Raw genomic sequence first — 18912 nt, forward strand, 5'->3', positions numbered from 1 at the left:
AAAAATATTTGCTATTTGTCAATTAGAAGCTAATATTTCTACCTTGACTTTATAAGGAAATTAGGCATGTACAATCATTATGTTTTTACTTTTCTTTTCCCTTAAAATTTCAACCACTGATCAACTAAATTTTACAAATGAGTAATCATATAAAATATATTACAGTTCTGTGAATTAAATGAAAATTGCTACATTTCTTCTCAAAGCCATCTTGTTTATTTGTATAGATGGTGTGTTAGCCTCAGCTCATGGGTTTTACTAAGGAGTATTGTTTCTCTTTTCTAGTGGTGCAATATGTGTATTGACTTGGTAACGTTTACCTATGAAATATTCAGAGGAGCTCTCTTCCGGTCCTTGGATGGAATTATTATTTCAGCCAACTGTAAGCTAAGAAAGGTCTTCACTTTAAAATTCAAGCCTCAAAACACAGCTGAGGAAGATGGTGTGTTTCAATTACTATCTAGTCTTAATCATAACTGTTCATGTTATAAAATCAAAAGCTTCTCATTCATCAGATTGGCAATTTGAAGGATTACATGATTTCATAAAAATTCAAGTGGTAGTACAGCATATTAAGTCTGCTAGTGTTGGACTTAGGGCAACTAATTAAATATGTGTGTACTCCTGTGTTTTAAACACTGAATTCCTTAGAAGTATTTTATTGAAAAAAATCTGGCAAGATTTATCAAGTAGAGAGCTTGTTTTAATGAGGGTATCTTATGCTGATAGAAATCATATTTTGGCCAGGAACAGAGTATCTGAGAGGAAAGAGAAGTACTGAAAACAGCAGCATTTGCTGTTTGCTTTCTTAATTTTGGATGTTAGCAGCTGATGAAAGATTTCTTTTTGAAATAATGCAGACAAAATTGTAACAAAACATTATATGAAACAGAGCTATGAAACTATAATAAACACCTCAGATCATGTCCAGTTATCCTAATGTGGCCTTGTTTATTGGGAAAGTTATATTGGTGGTGAGCTGAAAAATGACAGGTTTTTTTATAATACATCAGGATACTGGTCAAGTTTACCAGTCTCCAGACTCGCATTGTAATCCTGAATCATCATTTTTCAAGGAGAGAACTTCATTCCTCACTGGCATTTGCAGTAATATAGGAGAAAGTTCAAAAGCACAGCTGGCACTTTCTTATTTTAAAGGCACCCCTAGGAATAACTCAGCTTCTATTTCATTGAAATTTTCATTTTGTGGCTTTTAAGGAAGATACTTGTAAAAACGCTTCTGGTTTTGGAAGGAGAGGTAGCTAACAGTATTGTAAGTGTAGCAAAATGTATCTTCCATTTGGAAGCACTAAACCAATAGGGGAGAGTAGGCAAACCTTGTGATTACTCCTCCGATTTTTTGTTGGTAAGATTGGAAAAAATATTAATTAAAAAATGTCTACAGAGAGAATATGGTAAATTCTCAGCAGGAAACTGCAGTTCAAGCTCTCACTGGCATTAATTTAATTTAATTCCATTGGTGCATTGTTTTTTCCCTTTCCATTCTAAACAGCTTCTGAAATGTGCTTAAATATTCTAAATGAGTTCCAAAATTCTAAAATGCAGCTAACATAATAGTCAACAGCTTTAATAAACTGTATGCGTAATAAAATATTACACTTTTAATTACTTCATTATCAATTCTATGATTATTACACAGCTGGTGGGCATTAGTACTTTCTGTATGCTTTTGAATTTCCTTATCTAGGCAATTCATAGAATCAGAATCACAGAATTGTTTAAGTTGGAAAAGACCTTCAAGATCTTTCGAGTCCAACTGTTAAGCCAACACTGCCAAGGCAACCACTAACCCATGTCCCTAGGAACTCCACCCACATGGATTTTAAATACCACCAGGAATGGTGACTCCACCACCACCCTGGGCAGCCTGTTCCAAGGTTTGACAGCCCTTTTGATGAAGAAAGTGTTCTTAGAATCCAATCTAAACATCCTCTAGCACAACTTGGGGCTATTTCCTCTTGTGCTGCTACTTGTTAGCTGAGAAAAGACACCAACACCTACCTCTCTACAAAGTCTCACTTCAGCCTCCTTTCCTCCAGGCTGAGCAACCCCTGTTCCCTCAGCTAATCCTCTAAACTTGTTCTCTAGACCCATCTTAAATTTTCTTTACAGCTGAAGGTTTAGCTGAATTTAAATTATTCTATACTTCCATACCAAATTAAAGAAAAAGAATGTTATCATTGCTCTTTAATAAAACTTTTTCCCTCTCAAAATGACTGGACCAGTTAGATGAGCTCCACTGAATGTAGTGACATTGCAACTTGTATTGAGAGTTGTTGTGGCCAGCAACTGAGCAGCACAGAGCCACTCCCCTCAGTGGGATGGGGGAAAGAATCAGAAGGGTAAAAGTAGGAAAATGTATGGGTTGAGGTAATAATACATTAATAATGCTAAACTGTAATGACAAGGAAAAAAAAAATAAAACCCAAGGAGGACAATTGGTTTTTTATTTGCATAATTTGTTTGCCACCAGCAGCCCCCCTCCCAGTCAGCTTTGCCTCTAGTGGATATGCTGAGCACACTGCTATGTGGTCTGGAATATCCCTTGGGTAAGTTGGGGTCAACTGTCCTGGCTGTGTCCCCTCCCTGCTTCTTGTGCCCCCCTGCCATCTGCTCCCTGACAGGGCAGTTTGGGGAGCTGAACAACTGACACACCAATATGTCATCAGCACTGGTCACATGCCAGATCCAAAACACAGCCCTCTACCAGCTACTGGGAAGAAAATTAAAGCTTTCCCAACAGAAGCCAGGACAAGGGTTGAGTTCTCTGCTTCAAACTCCTTGGTGTGGTGGAAGTACTGATTTCAACGTGCAATGAGTGTGTTACTCTTTTCAAATAACAAGTATACAGTATGTTTTGAATTTTTAAAATTATAGTAAATGCAAAGGAGAAACCACATATACGAGGAAGTTATTTCTGTATGCGATCATTGAGATAGACGAGGAAATACTTCATCTTTTCTGCCTCATGACACTGAAGCATACAAGCATAAACTATACCTAGTTTCTTGTTTCCATAGTGATGTAGAACTTATGTGTGGGTTTTTATCACTAAGTATTGCCCAACAGTGATAAATAATGTACTGGCTTGGCAAAAAAAAAAAAGAAAAAAAAAAAAAGAAACAAAAAACTCCTGTACTGAAATACAACATGGGACACTTGATTTTTTTATTTGAAACTCAATACTTGATCCCTTATTCATGTTTGGGTTTCAGGCTATGTTTTCCTCTTCTTTTACTTGGAAAATAGGCTAATTCATTTGCTTATTATATTCAAGTCTTCTAAAATTTGAAATGAATTTGTGTTGTAACATCAAGAATGATTCTGACATGGATTCCTTTCTTTGCAGAGAGCAGCTTTCATAAACTCAGTCTATACTGGTTATCAAAGGGAAAGCAGAGATAATCAGCTCACATTCTACTAGTGCCTGGTGTCACAAGAATATATAGGTTGACAGCTTTTTAGTTTATCATGAAAGCATAATGGAGTCCAAAGTTTGGAATTAAAGCTTGTTACATTCTTTATTTGCATATATGGGACTTCTTTGCTACTTCAGTCCCATAGATATGAATACCATATTTAGCCTTTCATTTTATCTGAAAATCACTGTATCAGTGTTACAATTAAAGCTGAGCTGTAATAAAAATTAACAAAATGTATTTCATTATTGTTTTGTTTGCTCCCTTGACATTTCAAAGAAGTTTAATTTCCTTATCTATTCCAACCATTAGTGTATATTTCTATAACCATATCCAAAAGTTTTGGCCTAAAATATACACAATATAATTTTAAAATTTGCAATAAAATGTGACTAATTGCAGCAAATGTTTCAAATTACTATAATCTATTTTGTTTTTATAGCCATATGAACTAAAGTATATGTAACCTACCAAATAATATAAGTCAAATTGAATTCCATAGTGTCATGAAGTAAAGCCCATGTTTTTCGATTCTAGGTACATGCATTGCTACACCTGGGCCATATGAGGCCTCAGATAATATTCCTCCAACCTGCCAGCTCAATTCTGATGTCCCACAAGTTACACAAGTGCTGGATCTAAATGAAATTCACAAGCCAAAAATAAAATGCAGGGAAAATGCACTGCAAGAAACAGGTATTCTGTTGTGTTAAAATACTGTGAATACAATCCATAGAGTACGTGTACAAACAATTGATTATTTTGTAAATGTCCATGTTCCAATGTCTTAAAATGAAACATGACAGCTCCTGCACACCTGTAGTGCCACAAGCACATAGACACATGTCTGTTCTATAGTTTGAGATCTGTGTGGAGCCGGAGCAGTTCTAATGCAAGCATGAGATTTATGACAATATTTGAGATGTGATATGAATGTACACTGAAGCATTTTGCAGTGAAGTTGTTGTATTTCTTTTTAAAGTATGTTCACATCAATGAAACTTTGCTGCCAATATAAGCATGTAGAGTCCTCAGCTTATACTCTGAAAAGGGAAATCTTATCTTATTGGTATCTTGTCTTATTTGAATTTTTCTTTAAGCTACAAAATAATAAACCATGTAATTTAGAGTTTGGCAGGATTCCATTGAAGAAATTTATTAAAGAAGCTGGGCAGTCATGTGCTACAATACAAGCTATTGACTTGGATAAAAGCTAAGAGAAAGCAAAGAAAGGATTAAATTTAAAATTATTGTTACAGCTGAAGGCTAACAGCAGGAGACCTAAAAGGTTTTTGTTCTAGACTCTGTATTGTTTATCATAGTTATGAATAATCTCAACAGAGAAGCAAATAACAGGGGAGCAGAATTTTGTTATGATACAGATACTGGTTTAAAAAAGAGTGGGACTTCAGAAAGTTTTAAGCTTGTGAGATGGGCAATCCCATATTTATTTTTTCCTGAAAAACAAAGCAGCTAACATGCAGGAAATACCACAGTTTTCAAAGCAAGGTTTTCAGTTTACTGGTTTTATGTCTTGTGGCCACTGTGTTGAAAAATTATGGTCTAGGGACCACTGTACAGGGTAAATATGGAACATGACATCACATAAAATCCAGCTTTGCTAAATGCACAGGATTCTACACTGGGGAGGAATGATGACTACAGTTAAGCTTTAAAGGATCAAAATTAAATGAATCAAGGCAGGCCGGTTATCATCACCATAGATACAGCTCAGTAGAACTTTCAGATTTTAATATGTTTTAAAAAACTAAGTAGCAGGAAATTCAAATTCATAGGAAATGAAAAAGGTATCAAACCTTTAAATCATTTTTGCATTATTATCTGAAATACTTTATACATTATCAGTTAAACCATCTCAGAAAATATCTTACAGACCAAGAAGTGATTCAGGGAGAAGGAGCATGAATGATAATCTCTCACATAAGATATGCTGAAAACATTAAAAATTTACATAAGGGCATATATAAAGTAACCAGTGATACAAAGGATGTTCAATAAAAGCTGTTTTTCTTATCTCATGGCACAAAAACAAGGCATCATTTGATGTGATGATGCAGTGGAAAATTAAAAACTCATAAAAGAAAATGCCATGTTACACAGAATATGATTAAAATGTGAAATCTACTGCTAAAAGAGGCTGGTAAAGAAACTGGTATGATTCCAAAATCAGTTGGCAATGTATATGCGTAACAGTAACATTATATTTAGCATCAGTAAAAATGTGAAGAGAAAATTCAATTTTGTACTTCCAAGTTTTTCCAACCTTACACTAAGAGCTGTGTGAAAGGCAGGTGATTTCAAAAATCCATACTGAATTATCTTGTGCTGTTCTGAAGCATTGAGTTTGGCCTTTGCAACTGAATGTTAGATTATTGGCCTGTTCTAGACTGGCATTTCCTGTGTTTTTATGTTTAAGTTGGCATGTCTTCTTGAGTAAGATCTGTAAGCCAAGAATCAGCAGAAACTGGATTGTAGATACAAATGCCAAGATGTGAAATTGCTTAAATAGACTTGAGTCAGACAATTGAGAGCTTTTTAATAAAGCTGCTATTTTGCTTTAAAACTGTGTATTGCTTCCTACCTGCAGTAAAGTCAACAGCAGAATTTCACCAAGGCAAATATATTTACTGTCCTATTGTCTTGATTCAAAGTACTGATTATCTCTTTAAAACAATTTTGTAAAGAGATAGATCATCATTTAAAACCAGCAGTATAGAGAAACATAGATTATTTATGTTCATTATTGGAAATCTGGAGTTGTAAAATTATTCATAAGCAGTAGTGGTCTTCAATCCCACATTATAAACATAGCATGTGTCCTTCCAGACATGTTTTTTAAATTTCAGAAGTCGGCCTGCTTGAAATTGGAAACTTTAGTATGTTTAGGTACATTTTAATTGGAAAATCTTCTTTTAATCCACTAAACTTTTTGTTTATTTGATAATCAAAAGCCTAAATTATTTTTAGTATCATCCACTTTTCATTATATATTATTAGTTCATTATGTCATCAACACACTGTTTTGTGTAGATGTACGTAATTAATTGCAGCCAATTAATGTGGTCATTAAGAGAGATTTTAATGCAAATCAGCTTTTCTAATTGGAGCTAACAACATCCCAAGGTAGCCAGTAAAAAAGAAATTGATGTTAAACCAAGACAGGTCATCTGATCTTGTGAAATGGCAGCTGTTAACAGCAATCAAATGTCACATCAGGAAAAGAGTCAGGTAATGGCAGAAAGTAGCTGCTTCTGTGCTTATTAGTACAGTAAATGATGATATTGGTGGCTAATGTATGATCTGTTTTTCATTTCCTTGATGCCACTGTAAATAAAGCTGATCTTGAAATAAGGTTATGAAAAATGCTCAGGGGAATAGGCAGAATATTTTGTTTCTACTTTATTGCTTTATGAAGGTGTCAAATCTCTAAACTGAGATAGCAATTTAATGCAAGTTGTAGCAAGAAAATATCTTTGGACATTGTAAATATTAAATATAAATTAACATGAAGATACCATTTTTATCAGCTCTGGAAAGGAGAATTCACTGACAATATTGGGGAATTATAAAAGGAAAATAGATAGTACATGCAGCTCTACAACCCCGATGGTAAAATTAATGTGTAACCATTTTACTGTCCTTCCTTTTTAAATTTTTTGGAGAACATTCACCTGCATTCCATATTTACTTTCTGTCTTGAAGACTGGTTGGAAATTTCCATGCTTTAAAAGACTTATAAAAAATAAATCTACAGTTTAAGCAGTAAAAAAAAAATAGTGAAAAGGGTAGAATATTTTAGCAGCAGTAGAGTGCATTTGCAATATTAGGGCTCAGCCCTGGTAATACAGTAGATTCAGTAATTTTAAAAAGCAGGGTACCTGTAAATAGTTCTCTGAGCTGTGGCTGATACCTTGACAGTCTTGCCTTCAGTTTTTTGTGTTATTATTTATTTATTCTGTTATTTATTAATTAGAGTTCTTTTTTCTTTCTGTCAGAAGTTAGGTTTTCATTGAAGTTCTAAGGAAATCCTGCAAACCTTTTACTTGTTTATAAATAACACACTTTAAAATAAATCTTTAAAGCAAGAAGATTAGAATTATGTCTCTATAATAGACCAAAAGTTTCTTGCTGATATGTTGACACACTTTTATAAAATGTGGATTTGCTATTCCTATATTTCTAGGGAGTGCACTTTAAAGGAACATAACTTTTATATATGTTTAGTATTCATAATTCTTTTCTTTTAGTTGATTCTTTAAAAATGCTACTTTTTATTGTTTGCAAGTACTGTAATTTTTTTTTTAACTCTTGGTTTTCTTAACTTAGGTATCTTGGGTAATAGAGGCAACATGTGCAACAGTAAAACTCAGGATGTATCACATATTGCATTTGGGTCAAAAATCCTTGGACCACCTCCATCTTCAAACAGAAGAACCAATGCAAAGGTACCTGGAAAGGTAAGAAGGGCTAAATTCCAACAACACCATTGACCCTTTTGCAAAGGAAGATATTGATAAGCAGAGGAGTTATACTAAAGGTTTATTCCAGAGCTGCCTCCAGAGAACTGTGATAGGTCATGGACCTCCAGTGCCAGAGATCCTGTAACATCCAGAGGAGGGCAAAGAAAATGCATGGGTGGCTTCAGCATAGGGCGTGGGTTTATTGAGCCCAAAGGACAGAAGGCTAAGGAGAATCTAGTTGCTATTTTCAATGAATTCAGGGCTGTAGAGAAGCTAGGCCTCTTCTAAAAGGTGCCCTGAAAGGCCAAGGGCAGCAGGCCCTAATTGCAGGGAAGCTCTGACTAAATACAACAAAGTGGTTCAGTACTGCAACTGAGTCACAAGAGACTGGAGAATTTCAAAACTTCTGAAGATATCAAAACTTAAATGAAACAGGCTGATTCAGCATTAGACATAAAGATGCCTCTTTCTACTGAAATTACTCTGTGATTTCTTATCATTCTTACTTTTCTGAATTTTTTGTTCTAGACTGCTGAAATTTCTGTGTGTGTAAATATTATTCCTTAAGATAAGAGCTATAATTCAGAGCAGAAATTACATTTCAGGATGCTCTGATAGTCAGCCTTACAGTAGCTCATGTGATGCTGTCAATTATAATGCCAGGGAAAACACCTGATCCCAGTCTGCCAGCAACAAATATGCAGGTTTTGGAATCTGATCAGGACTACAGTGTTCAGTTTAACACCGAGAATAAGGGATCCAACCAGCTCTTGTGTAGGAAGTCACTTGAAAGTCAGGATGTAAAATGATATTCCTTTCTTCAAAGAAGAAAAGACTCTTGAGGTCTAGAATAACAAGTTTTAGACTTTTTATTCTGATAGTGAATTCTATTTTTTTTTCCTTTTCTTGTTGTTCCATTCACTCAGTGAAAAAAAATCTCTGCTTGCTACTTGACTGTAAAGATTGAAGATACCACACTGAATAGAGCCTATCAGGAGGTTTTGTGAAAAGATAGTGTTTAAAAAAAAGATTTGGAAATATATACTAGGGAAAAAAAGTGTAATTCATAATCTGTGCTTTGAGTATTTTGAAAGCTGTTATATTTTTGTCTTTCATCAAGAAATAATGTCTTTCAAGGTAACAAAGACCTTAGGTAGCAAAACATCATGCCAACTTCAAAATTCAGGAATGCCAACTGAAACCATACCAGAAATTGAGAGATTGGAGCTACCACTCTGGCCATGCAATGATACTTTAGATCAAGGAGGCAAAAGAAGTACTCTCCAAACAACTGCAAATGAATATCAAAATGGTAAGAGCATAAAGCAAAGAATATGTAGAAATTGACAAATTTTTGCATGATTGTGCCTTTGAATCCAGGACTTAATTCTTTGTTTTTCTAATCCTTTATCTACTTAATTAATTACTGAAGACATATTCATTAAATCATGATTTATTCTCCTGTATGAGGGTGAATAAATGCTCATTCTCTCTGCAGGTATTTGTATTGTGAGTGATTGAGCCAGGGATCATCACCTGCTGGGAGTAGCTACAATTTATACACATGCTTCTCTTTCCTCATGCTGTGAAAATAGCTGAGCTGCTGCAGTGGTTCTTGATTGTTTTACAGACTTTTGCAAGCCTGTTTTTTTATAATTACTATGGTTTGCCCTTCTTCCACACCTTGTGTTAAATTTTTCCTTCCTTGTGGCTGCCCTGTTCCTGCTGCCCTGCAAGATTCCCATGCTGTTTACAAGATGTTTGCCAGTACAGTGCCCCATATGTACACAATATGAGTCTTCACAGGCATTTCATTTCTGCATTGCATTTCAGACCCTGAAATTCAGACTCAGAAAACATCTGTAAGTGGAGAAGCAGATTTTCAGCTCACCTCACCACAAGTACCATCACCAGACAAGGACAGTCATATAAGATTATCTCTAAAAAATGCAGCCAAACCCACATGGGAGATAACCAATGGTATGGTATTCATTTTATGTTATTTTGCATTTCAGTTCTATGTGGTCTGAGGGACTGTTGTAAATTTCAAAGAACCCAGAAGCAGTTCATATAAAAAATAAACATCTGTGTTGTGGGGGATTATGGAAATCAAGCACCCTGCAACAGAATTGCTTTAGAGCATTGATAAAGATTTGCAGGATTAAGCAGAGTACCAGAGCAGTGAATGAATATCAAAAGAAAAATTCCATGCTCTCATGATTAAAGGAAAAGAACTAAAAATAATTTATTCTTTAAATCCCTAATAAATTTAACACTGAAGACTCCAAATATGAAATGTACAAGAAATTTTACTTGTCCTAGATAAGAGTTTAGAATATTAACTACAGTACCTATGTAATATATCATGATGGGAGGGGGGGAAGAAGGGAGAAAGGGTTGTTTTGATTCTAGAGTTCAGGTGATTTATTTCTTTTGTTATTCACAGAAAAACACCTCAGCTTACATTTTGGGGTTTTTCCCTTTCTCACCTGTCTGCCAAAAAGTGTGAATTTTTTTTGTCATACATTGTCTATCTACTTCCTTTGCATGAGTCTGGGGATTGCATTATTGTGGCAAAAGTATCCCTTGTCTCTATGAAAAAGTAGTGTTACTTTGTATTAGAAGGCATAGTCACCAATTTGAAAAGTGGTTGGACTATTCAAATGTGCTCAAAATTGACCAATGATATTTTCCTTCACACTGTGAGTGATTTCCATTGTGTTTATTCTTGGGGGATGTTTAGAAGTGATTATATACTCTGGCAGTTTCAGTAATTCATAATTGCTATTACAAGTTCCATAATTTGACTGAAAGAGATCCAAGATGTTCAGGCAAATGGAGAATTCTTCTGGAGAATTTTTTAAGTCCTTCCTATTTATCTGAATTTTGAGAACTCTGGGGCAGGAATCACTGTCTTAACTTTTTTTTCATCTAAAACACCAAAACCTCTATCTAGTGCCAGAATTTAAAAAAAAAAATTAATCAGCACTTCTTATTTTATCAAAATATGGGTGATACGAAAAGACAGTTCTAGGGCAGTAGGCTGGCTTGTCTAAATGCCCTCTCATAAATTCAGAGGCAGAAAACTAAGGAAGAAGGATATGTGTAAACTTTGTTCTTTTGCTGTTTGAATTTGAAAGAATGAAGACTTTCTTTATAATCTTAGTTGTGTGAACAGGCAGATAAATGCATTGTGTGAGTTTGTAAGGTACAGTTCTACAAATTTTTTTCCCTGTATTTTCATTGCTTGTCACTGATGTCACTATCAGTCTGCATATTTCTGTTTCTTTTCAGTGTATGAAGTGATCTAATTTTATGTAGATGACTTAATGATTTCTTTATCCATTAGTACTGGATTTATTTTTTCTGAAGAACTTCCTATAAGACACTTCTTCATCAGGAAAGTCGCCTTCTAGGCTTTGTTCTGGACTTCTTCCAAAGGGGGATAAACTTGACCTGAGAGAAGAAATAAAATGAATGAACACTGTTTATGTCAATCTTATTTACTCAATGCTGAAGCCTTCATTATAATGTTAGGCTGTGATTAAAAGCTTTAGCATAAGTCTGACTGTGTAGAAGAGCTAATTAGATTTTAAGGTGATCATTCTTGCATTTATGTTGTTTGCTGCAATGTTGTGATTATGTAGTAGTTTGCATATTTTACTCAGAATGTACTCCAAATTATTCATTACAATTGACATGGAAATTATGAGTTAAAAAGAAATTCTAGTATAGTTTTTGTTGGAGAAGTAATGGGATTTTGTTTAGTCCAAAACTCCCTGTATCTTTCACTTGTGGACTATTGAAATACTGCTACACTGACTACAGGTTACAGAAGTTGCTGAACTCTGTAACCAGCATAAAATGTCATCTTCAAATCATACAGACTTTTTTGTCTTCCCCCTGGATATTTCATTAAGAATAAGTACTGTTCTGTGCGAATGAATGTTTGGGTTTGACTTATTCCTAACTCTATTTCTTCAACAACTCTAGAAATGAATGTAGAATATTCAGGCTAATCTTATATAGATAGTAATAATTTAAAAGTAATTCTTTATATTTCTGAACTCCTTTTGGTCTAGGCAAGACATTATAATGGTGACTAAAGTGTAAGAAATTTTTGGATGTCTGAGGCAGAACCAGTATTAGAAGTCAGGAGTTTAAGGTTCTAATTGCCACATGTTCTCTAAACACTTGATAAAAACTGTTGCTCTAGGATTTCTTTTCCAAACTTTTGAATGAAGTTTTGATACTTCATACAAAATTGACTTAAAATCTTAAAAGGCAAGTGATTCATCACATTGTTTCCTTCAGAATTCATTGCACAATTTTATCTGTAAATTAAACAGCAGCAACTGCATTGGAAGTTATTCTAGAATGAGACTAGAACAGGTGAGATTGCAGTGTGGGATGTGGGTTGTTGCTAAGTCAGTAGACAATAAAATTAAGCTACTCCTCTCTACTCTTTCCCAGTTCTATGTGCATAAGAATTAGTGAATTCTCGTGAAGTAGGTTGTACACTAAGTATATAACCATACCCCAGAGGGCTCTTCACAGTAGTCTGAGCTATTAGTGCATATTTCTAAACCACAAAGGCAGCATGAGACATGTCAAATCTAATTTTATCATGGGAAAAAGACCTTCTGAATACTGAAAGAGTGAATGTTATGTATTTTGGTGTTAGTTTAGACACTGACAGGGAAACCTAATAAAATGTGTCTAGATTAAACGGGAAGGGTGGGTGCCAGACTGGAAAGAAGACTGCAAAGTGCTGAGATAAGAAAAAATACAAAAAAGTTTCTTAGCTAGGTAACTTACGAAGATTTTTTGTTTGTTTGTTTTGAAAAATGCAGCAAGTAAAAAATTTAATATTTTTGCCTTAAGGAAAAAGGGTAAACATAATTTTAGACTTAGCAACCAAAATAGCTGGGAAAAAGATGTTATACAACATACATCAAGTCTTGGCTTTCCACTGGTTCCTGAATATTAACTGGGGTTTGGTAGCCTTACTAGCTGTCTTCAGTAAACTGGAAAAAATCACAGCAACCCAGTAAGAAGATGGCTGTTTCTCCTGGCATCTCATTCTTATTTCTTTTGCCTTCATTTATGGTGATTGAGACTTCCTCCCACCCTCCCACTCCCCACAAGCTGCTGGATGTGCCTGAAGTGGTAATTCTAACAAAACTAAAAGTAAAATATCACAGTGAAGCCCAAAATACCACGCTAAACTTACTGTCTTCTGTGGTGGCAAGCATTTTATTATTGCAGTGCTGCTTTATTATTACATTTATAGTACCTTTTTTTCATTGAGTTTTGTTAATATGGTTGATAGTAACTTTGTTTTATGGAGCTGGAAAGTTTCAATATCTAGTGAATAATCCACACCACACTACCTTTAATGAAGATAAGGGAGTATTGCATACTTGAGCAATTCTCCTTTTCTTAGATGCTATTTGAGATTGGTTGTAATCAATCAAATTGACATTTTTTTCTATACCATCATTCCAAACAGTAAAATATAAGTTAACAATAAGAACATAAAAACGGTCTTTTCATGTGTATCTGGTGCACTTAATCTTTAAATCCATTTCTGTAGTTTATTGTTTGTTTTAAAATTGTCAGATTAGTTGTGGCTATATTCAGGAAAACCTGGTGAAACAGATATCTTTATACATTTTTCATGTCACACTTTTTAATCAGAACAGTAGTTTGAAATTGAGATTTAAACTATAAGCTCTGAATGTAAAAGTGTGGAATTTCGGCAGTAAAGAAGGAGCAGATCACAATATTATGAACTATTCACCAATGTGTGATTATTTTTTAAATGTCAGATGCAAAAAATGCCTATAGAAAAAGATAAATTGCCATATTAAATAAAATCATGCTTTCCTAGAATAAAATTCAGTTGTGGGTTTCAAATATTGATGGCTAAACAGTTTCAGGTTTGCGAATGGCAGGTTTGCATGTCCCGTACCAAAGCCTGTATCCTTTTTGAGCTCTGTTTAGAAATTTTTTTATTACCTTGCTGCACTTTGAAAGCAACCTGATCTTTTTCATTGCATCCTCATCATTCTTATTCTTCTTTGATAGGCAAAATATTTCTGTATTAGAAAAACTTACTTTGCTGTCCAGCTTTCTGAGAAAATGAGAATGATCAGAGTAGCTCACAATTTACATATTTGGCATGGAAATTGTATGTTTCAGATAAATGGGTGTTTCCAGAGAGGTTCACTGAGAGTATTCAGTTGGATAGGAAGGAGCACTTGGGAGCTACTGGAAGTTCAGCCTGCTGTAATTCACCCTCAGCCCAGAGTGCCTCTGTTGAACATCACAGGAGGGAAACAGCTGATCATCAAAGGAGTAAGAAAGACGTTTTCACATTTTCATCAAAACCTCGATCTGCTCCTTACGGAAAGTCTCTGAATGTGTCACGTGAAAGTTATGTTTTCCCACTGGAACTGGAGCTAGACAGTAACAGAGAACATGAGCAAACCAGAACTGAAGACAGCTTTGAAGGAACAGACAGCAGTGAGGAGGTAGGCCACTTTGTGCATGTAACTCTTGATAAAGCAGTCCTCATCCTCAAACTCCTAGGATGAGATTCTGTCTTCAAGCCAGACAGGGAAGATAAATCATCTTTTCCCCATACACCAACAGGTAGATTTGTCTCTGTCAGGTTGCTGTGTCTAACCAGATACAGGACTTAGTGCAGGTGTACCCTGTGTAACAAGCTGACAAAAGAAACCTAACTCTGTCAGCCCCTATGCTAACAGAGAGATGCCAGAACTGTGCATCATTACTACAAAAAAATATTTTAGGAAAGCCTGCATCATAGATTTGAGTGAGATCCAAGTCCTTTATGGTTGCTCAAGACTTCAGTAAATAAGACTTCATTGTGTCTTTCAAAACTGCAAATGGTGACTGGTTTTGCTTATTGACATTGTTGAAAGTGAATTACAAAATTACAGCTTTTGAATGCTACTCGATTATTGGTATTTCTGCTGCATATCCTGTCCAAGCATCACCAACTTTAATTCTTTTGTAATGCAGAAATCTTCCAGCAATGAAATTAATGAAAGAAAACAATTTTTTAATATATCTATCTAGTATCATTTGATACTATACAGAAATTTGCTGAATTGTCAATGTATGCAATAATTTCATTATGTCATTACAGTAACTGCTAAAGTTCCTATTTTTATGAACATTTTAGTATATTTCACTTTTAACTATAAAATCTGTTTCTTAGCATTTGAGTCTGTAGCTCACAGTAGAGAAGTAAAATGTAACTGAGTTGCATAATATCAAGATGGACTGAATTTAACTGTTTTACAAAATAACTGAGGGAATCAAATGATAACTTTCCAAAATGTGTACCATTAATAAAACTGAGGGATTATCTTCTTGAACGTACATTTCATGCTGTGTAATCCTGGACTCACTGAAGTCAGTAACAATCTTGGATCACTTTCATGTGCAGCAGGATTGCACCTCAGCTGTGAGGGGCACTGCAGGTGATTCTGCCTTACATCCTCTGTGGGAACATATGGCAGAGGAGCAGCATCATGAGATGAGGATGAGGCTGCTCTCCTTTCTTTCTTGGGAATAAGAACACTGAGGCAAACACTAGATGCACTCCTGCATTATTTCTCTTTCCATCTGTTCAGCCCTGCTGATTGCTGTTGAGATGGGGTATGAGTGAACATCATACACTTGATTCATGGGATATTTTGCAGAGATTTTGTTAGAAGCATGGATATAAGGTTAATAAACTAACATCTAAAATTCTTAAATTGTATTCAAATGGTAATGAATATGATATCCAGTACCATATGATTACCGGAGCAGAGCAAGGTGATCTCAGCAGGAGTTACTGCTTCTACATTTAAGTTGAAGATGCAATGTGAAAATATGGAATATTAATAATTGAATGGAAAGACATCACCATGGACACGTTGCTTAGCTTTGGTTTGCAGCTATAATAAATGCTATTGAAATTATGATTGTCGGGTAAGACACAGGTTTTGAAGGTTACCAGCATGCAAAATCTGACCTGACAGTTTGAAAAGTGCAATCAGCTTCAGATGTAAGAATATGTTTATGGTATAGTCAGTGTATTTGCCAGGAAAAGCAGCTGTTTTTCAGAATCCTTGTAAATTTAGAAACAGGAAGCAGAGATTAAAGAGAGATTTTGAAGTGTTAAGGTTATGTAAAACCAAATTGTGTAATGATGAGAGGGAACCAACCACTCTTGCTTTGTTTCCTAAATTTAGGATGACAATAGTGAACTCATCCAGAGTACTGAGAACATTGAGAACAGCCACAGTAAACAAGGAACATCTGATTCAGCAGTTTTTAAAGAGATTCCATTAAATAAGATGTCACAGAGAAATGAATACTCGAAGAATAAGGAACACAGCAAATATAACTTTGAAGAGGCCATCTTATCAAAATCACAGAGTTCCACCACGAGAAAAACAGAATCTATTAGCTTTCAGAGAACTTTAAAGCCTATCCTTTCTCTTTCTCCAATTCAAAGTAAATCCAAATCCTTTAGAGTAATTAGAAATGTATCTGAATTAACTGAAAGATATGAAAGAGTTTCAGATCAATTCGAAAGATCTGTCAGTAAAACATCTCTCAAGAAAGTCTCAAATGGAAATTCATGTCTGACAGCACAGACTTGTGTAAGTGATTTTTACTTTGAAATTGAATTACTAGATTGTATAGAGGAGCTATATTAGATATACCCATTTGCATGAAGTGATTAATAGTACATCTTCCATTCAAATATATTCTGGCTTCATCATAACTGCATTTACTGTGCTCAGTCTGTTGAATGTTGATTTTGTAGGGGTTTGTGGCACACAAAATAATACTCCAAATAAAACAGAAATCAGAAATGTTTGTAGACAAAAAGATGTGTCATTGAGCAACTCACATTTGGGAAATAAATTAGTTAGAAAATAGTTTGGGTCTGAAAAGTTACAGAGGAAAATTGGCAGATTTTAAATTGCTGTGTTAACGAATGACCACAGAAAAAGTGTTAATTTGGGTACTTCATGGTCTCTCTGTGTCAGCCCTGAGCAGTGATAAATTATGAGACTGAGAGCCAGCAGCCAGGCAGCTTCTGTGCAGCAGTCAGCCCTAGATGGCTGGAGAGAACAACAGGGCAAGGACAGGGAAAGCATCTGGGGGTACCCCAGCAGCAGGGCCCTACAGGCTTCCTTCCAGCAGTCCTTAGCTTAGCCATTGCTTCAGGAAAGATGGAGTCTGTGGTGAATAACTGGTGGTGGAGGTTTTATTCCACAGATTTGTGTGTTTGCTTTTTGCATCTATGTGGCCTTTGCCTTGTGACAGTGAATTTCAAACTTTAACTGCTATTTGTGGGAAAAAATATGTATCTTCAATTTTTTTAATGCATTGTCTCATTCCTGGTGCTTTCTTAATCTTCTGTTATAAAAAAAACAATGATTTTTTTTTAAATTAATATTCTTACCTGTGCCACTTCCTACTTCATGGCTGTGTATCATATTCCCTAGCAGGTGTCTCTTTTACAGGTCTAGGAGTTTTATGGTACTTAGTCCCAGGATTGCTGTTTTGTGATTTTTTTTTGGATATTTTTACCCAGGGATGTTGAACTGAACTACTGCATGATCATTATTGTATGCATGGGGTTTGTTTTCTAATATCTTGGATATATCTTGAATTTCTTATAGTATCATTGGTCCCCAGATATTGCACACTTCTGGGGACCAAAAGAATAGACTTTTCTCTTTTTGGGGGGCTCTATGAAGTAGTTATGTATTGTTTGAAAAAATGTTTCTACTTTCATGTCTTAGAATATGACCTGTATCTCATTTACATGAAGGAAATGGACATCTATAATTTTTGTGTCCTTAAGGTTTGTCTCATCTGCTGTAGGAAAGGGAGTGTGCTGTGATTCTGCTGGGGGAATTTTGCTCTGTAGCATTTCTGTGACTTGTTGATACAGCAATTTTAGTTACCTGATTTGTGAAAAGGGAAGCAGGAGTGATGACTTCCATGGGACATGGCTGCTGCTGCTGGGGCAGAGCCACCCCATTGAAAGGTTCTGCCTCCTGCCTGGGGCTGCTGTGGCTGCTGAGGATGGACAGCCCTGCAGTGAACGGTGGGTATGGAAATCCAGGCACAGAGCTGCAATCTGAATTGAGCACCAGATCAAAGAATAGTGTCTAGGAAAGCGTGTTCAGCTTTCCTGTGTGTCCTTGATGGGGAAATGCTCGCCCTGCCCTGCCACAGATTCATTTTTGTGAAATGAGTCTCTTTTAGTACTGGTACAGGGGCTGGGGTTTGTGTCTCAGTGCTGTGAGGTTGTCTCTCACACTGGGGATTCTGGAAATCTCTTCCTGTATCCTGCAAGTAGTTTATTGGATTGGTGAAGGCCCTGCACTTTTCCTGATAAAAACAGAACATCTTTTTCCATGAAGGTTGTGGAGACTGGTTTCCTTTGGGAAGGAAGTGGATTAGGGGGGAGCAAGGGGAATGAAACACAGCAGTGCAAGGGAAAATCAGAAACAGTGCTGAGATTTTATTATCATGAGAGGTATCAGTGGCTGGTGACTGTAAAGACTATGAAAAGCAAAAAAAAAAAAATTAGAAAGCAAAGAAAATCCTTTCAATAGCAGCATATGTTCTATGTATTTATGATCTGGAAAAGACATTAGAATTGCCACTAGTGATGTAGAAAATGTGGAAGAAAGCAATGCATGGGTTCATTTCTATTTGGAAAGAAGATAATGTTTCTGTAATTTTCAGTGATAGGAAAAGCCCCAGTTGATACCAATAATCTGATTCTCTTTTTCTTAGAGATGGTAATATGCAGTGAATGTGTATGATAAAATGTGTTTATATTTTTCATTCCCTTACCCTCCTATTATAGTTTATAGAAAATTAATTTTTCTTTTTTCCAGTAGCTACTTATACTTTTGCAATTAAATGTATTCCTTGTT

The 18912-nt window shown here is 35.4% G+C and overlaps 1 protein-coding gene across 11 annotated transcripts in view; it reads left to right on the forward strand.

The window, feature by feature from the left end:
* The window catches only part of CFAP20DC (CFAP20 domain containing), a 68562-nt gene that overhangs the window by 20976 nt on the left and 28674 nt on the right, over positions 1-18912 (forward strand). For 7 of the 11 annotated variants that reach the window (XM_053989328.1, XM_053989317.1, XM_053989320.1 and 4 more), the window contains 7 exons: positions 286-442; positions 3978-4136; positions 7788-7918; positions 9059-9233; positions 9755-9901; positions 14126-14457; positions 16195-16608. In XM_053989328.1, the coding sequence (XP_053845303.1) occupies positions 286-442; positions 3978-4136; positions 7788-7918; positions 9059-9233; positions 9755-9901; positions 14126-14457; positions 16195-16608 (1515 nt within the window). The remainder of the gene's footprint in view (positions 1-285; positions 443-3977; positions 4137-7787; positions 7919-9058; positions 9234-9754; positions 9902-14125; positions 14458-16194; positions 16609-18912) is intronic. The other 4 variants (XM_053989322.1, XM_053989326.1, XM_053989324.1 and 1 more) reach the window with 4 other exon arrangements.

Source organism: Vidua macroura, chromosome 13 (genome assembly GCF_024509145.1).
Source record: "Vidua macroura isolate BioBank_ID:100142 chromosome 13, ASM2450914v1, whole genome shotgun sequence".
NCBI classification, from domain to species: Eukaryota; Metazoa; Chordata; class Aves; order Passeriformes; family Viduidae; genus Vidua; species Vidua macroura.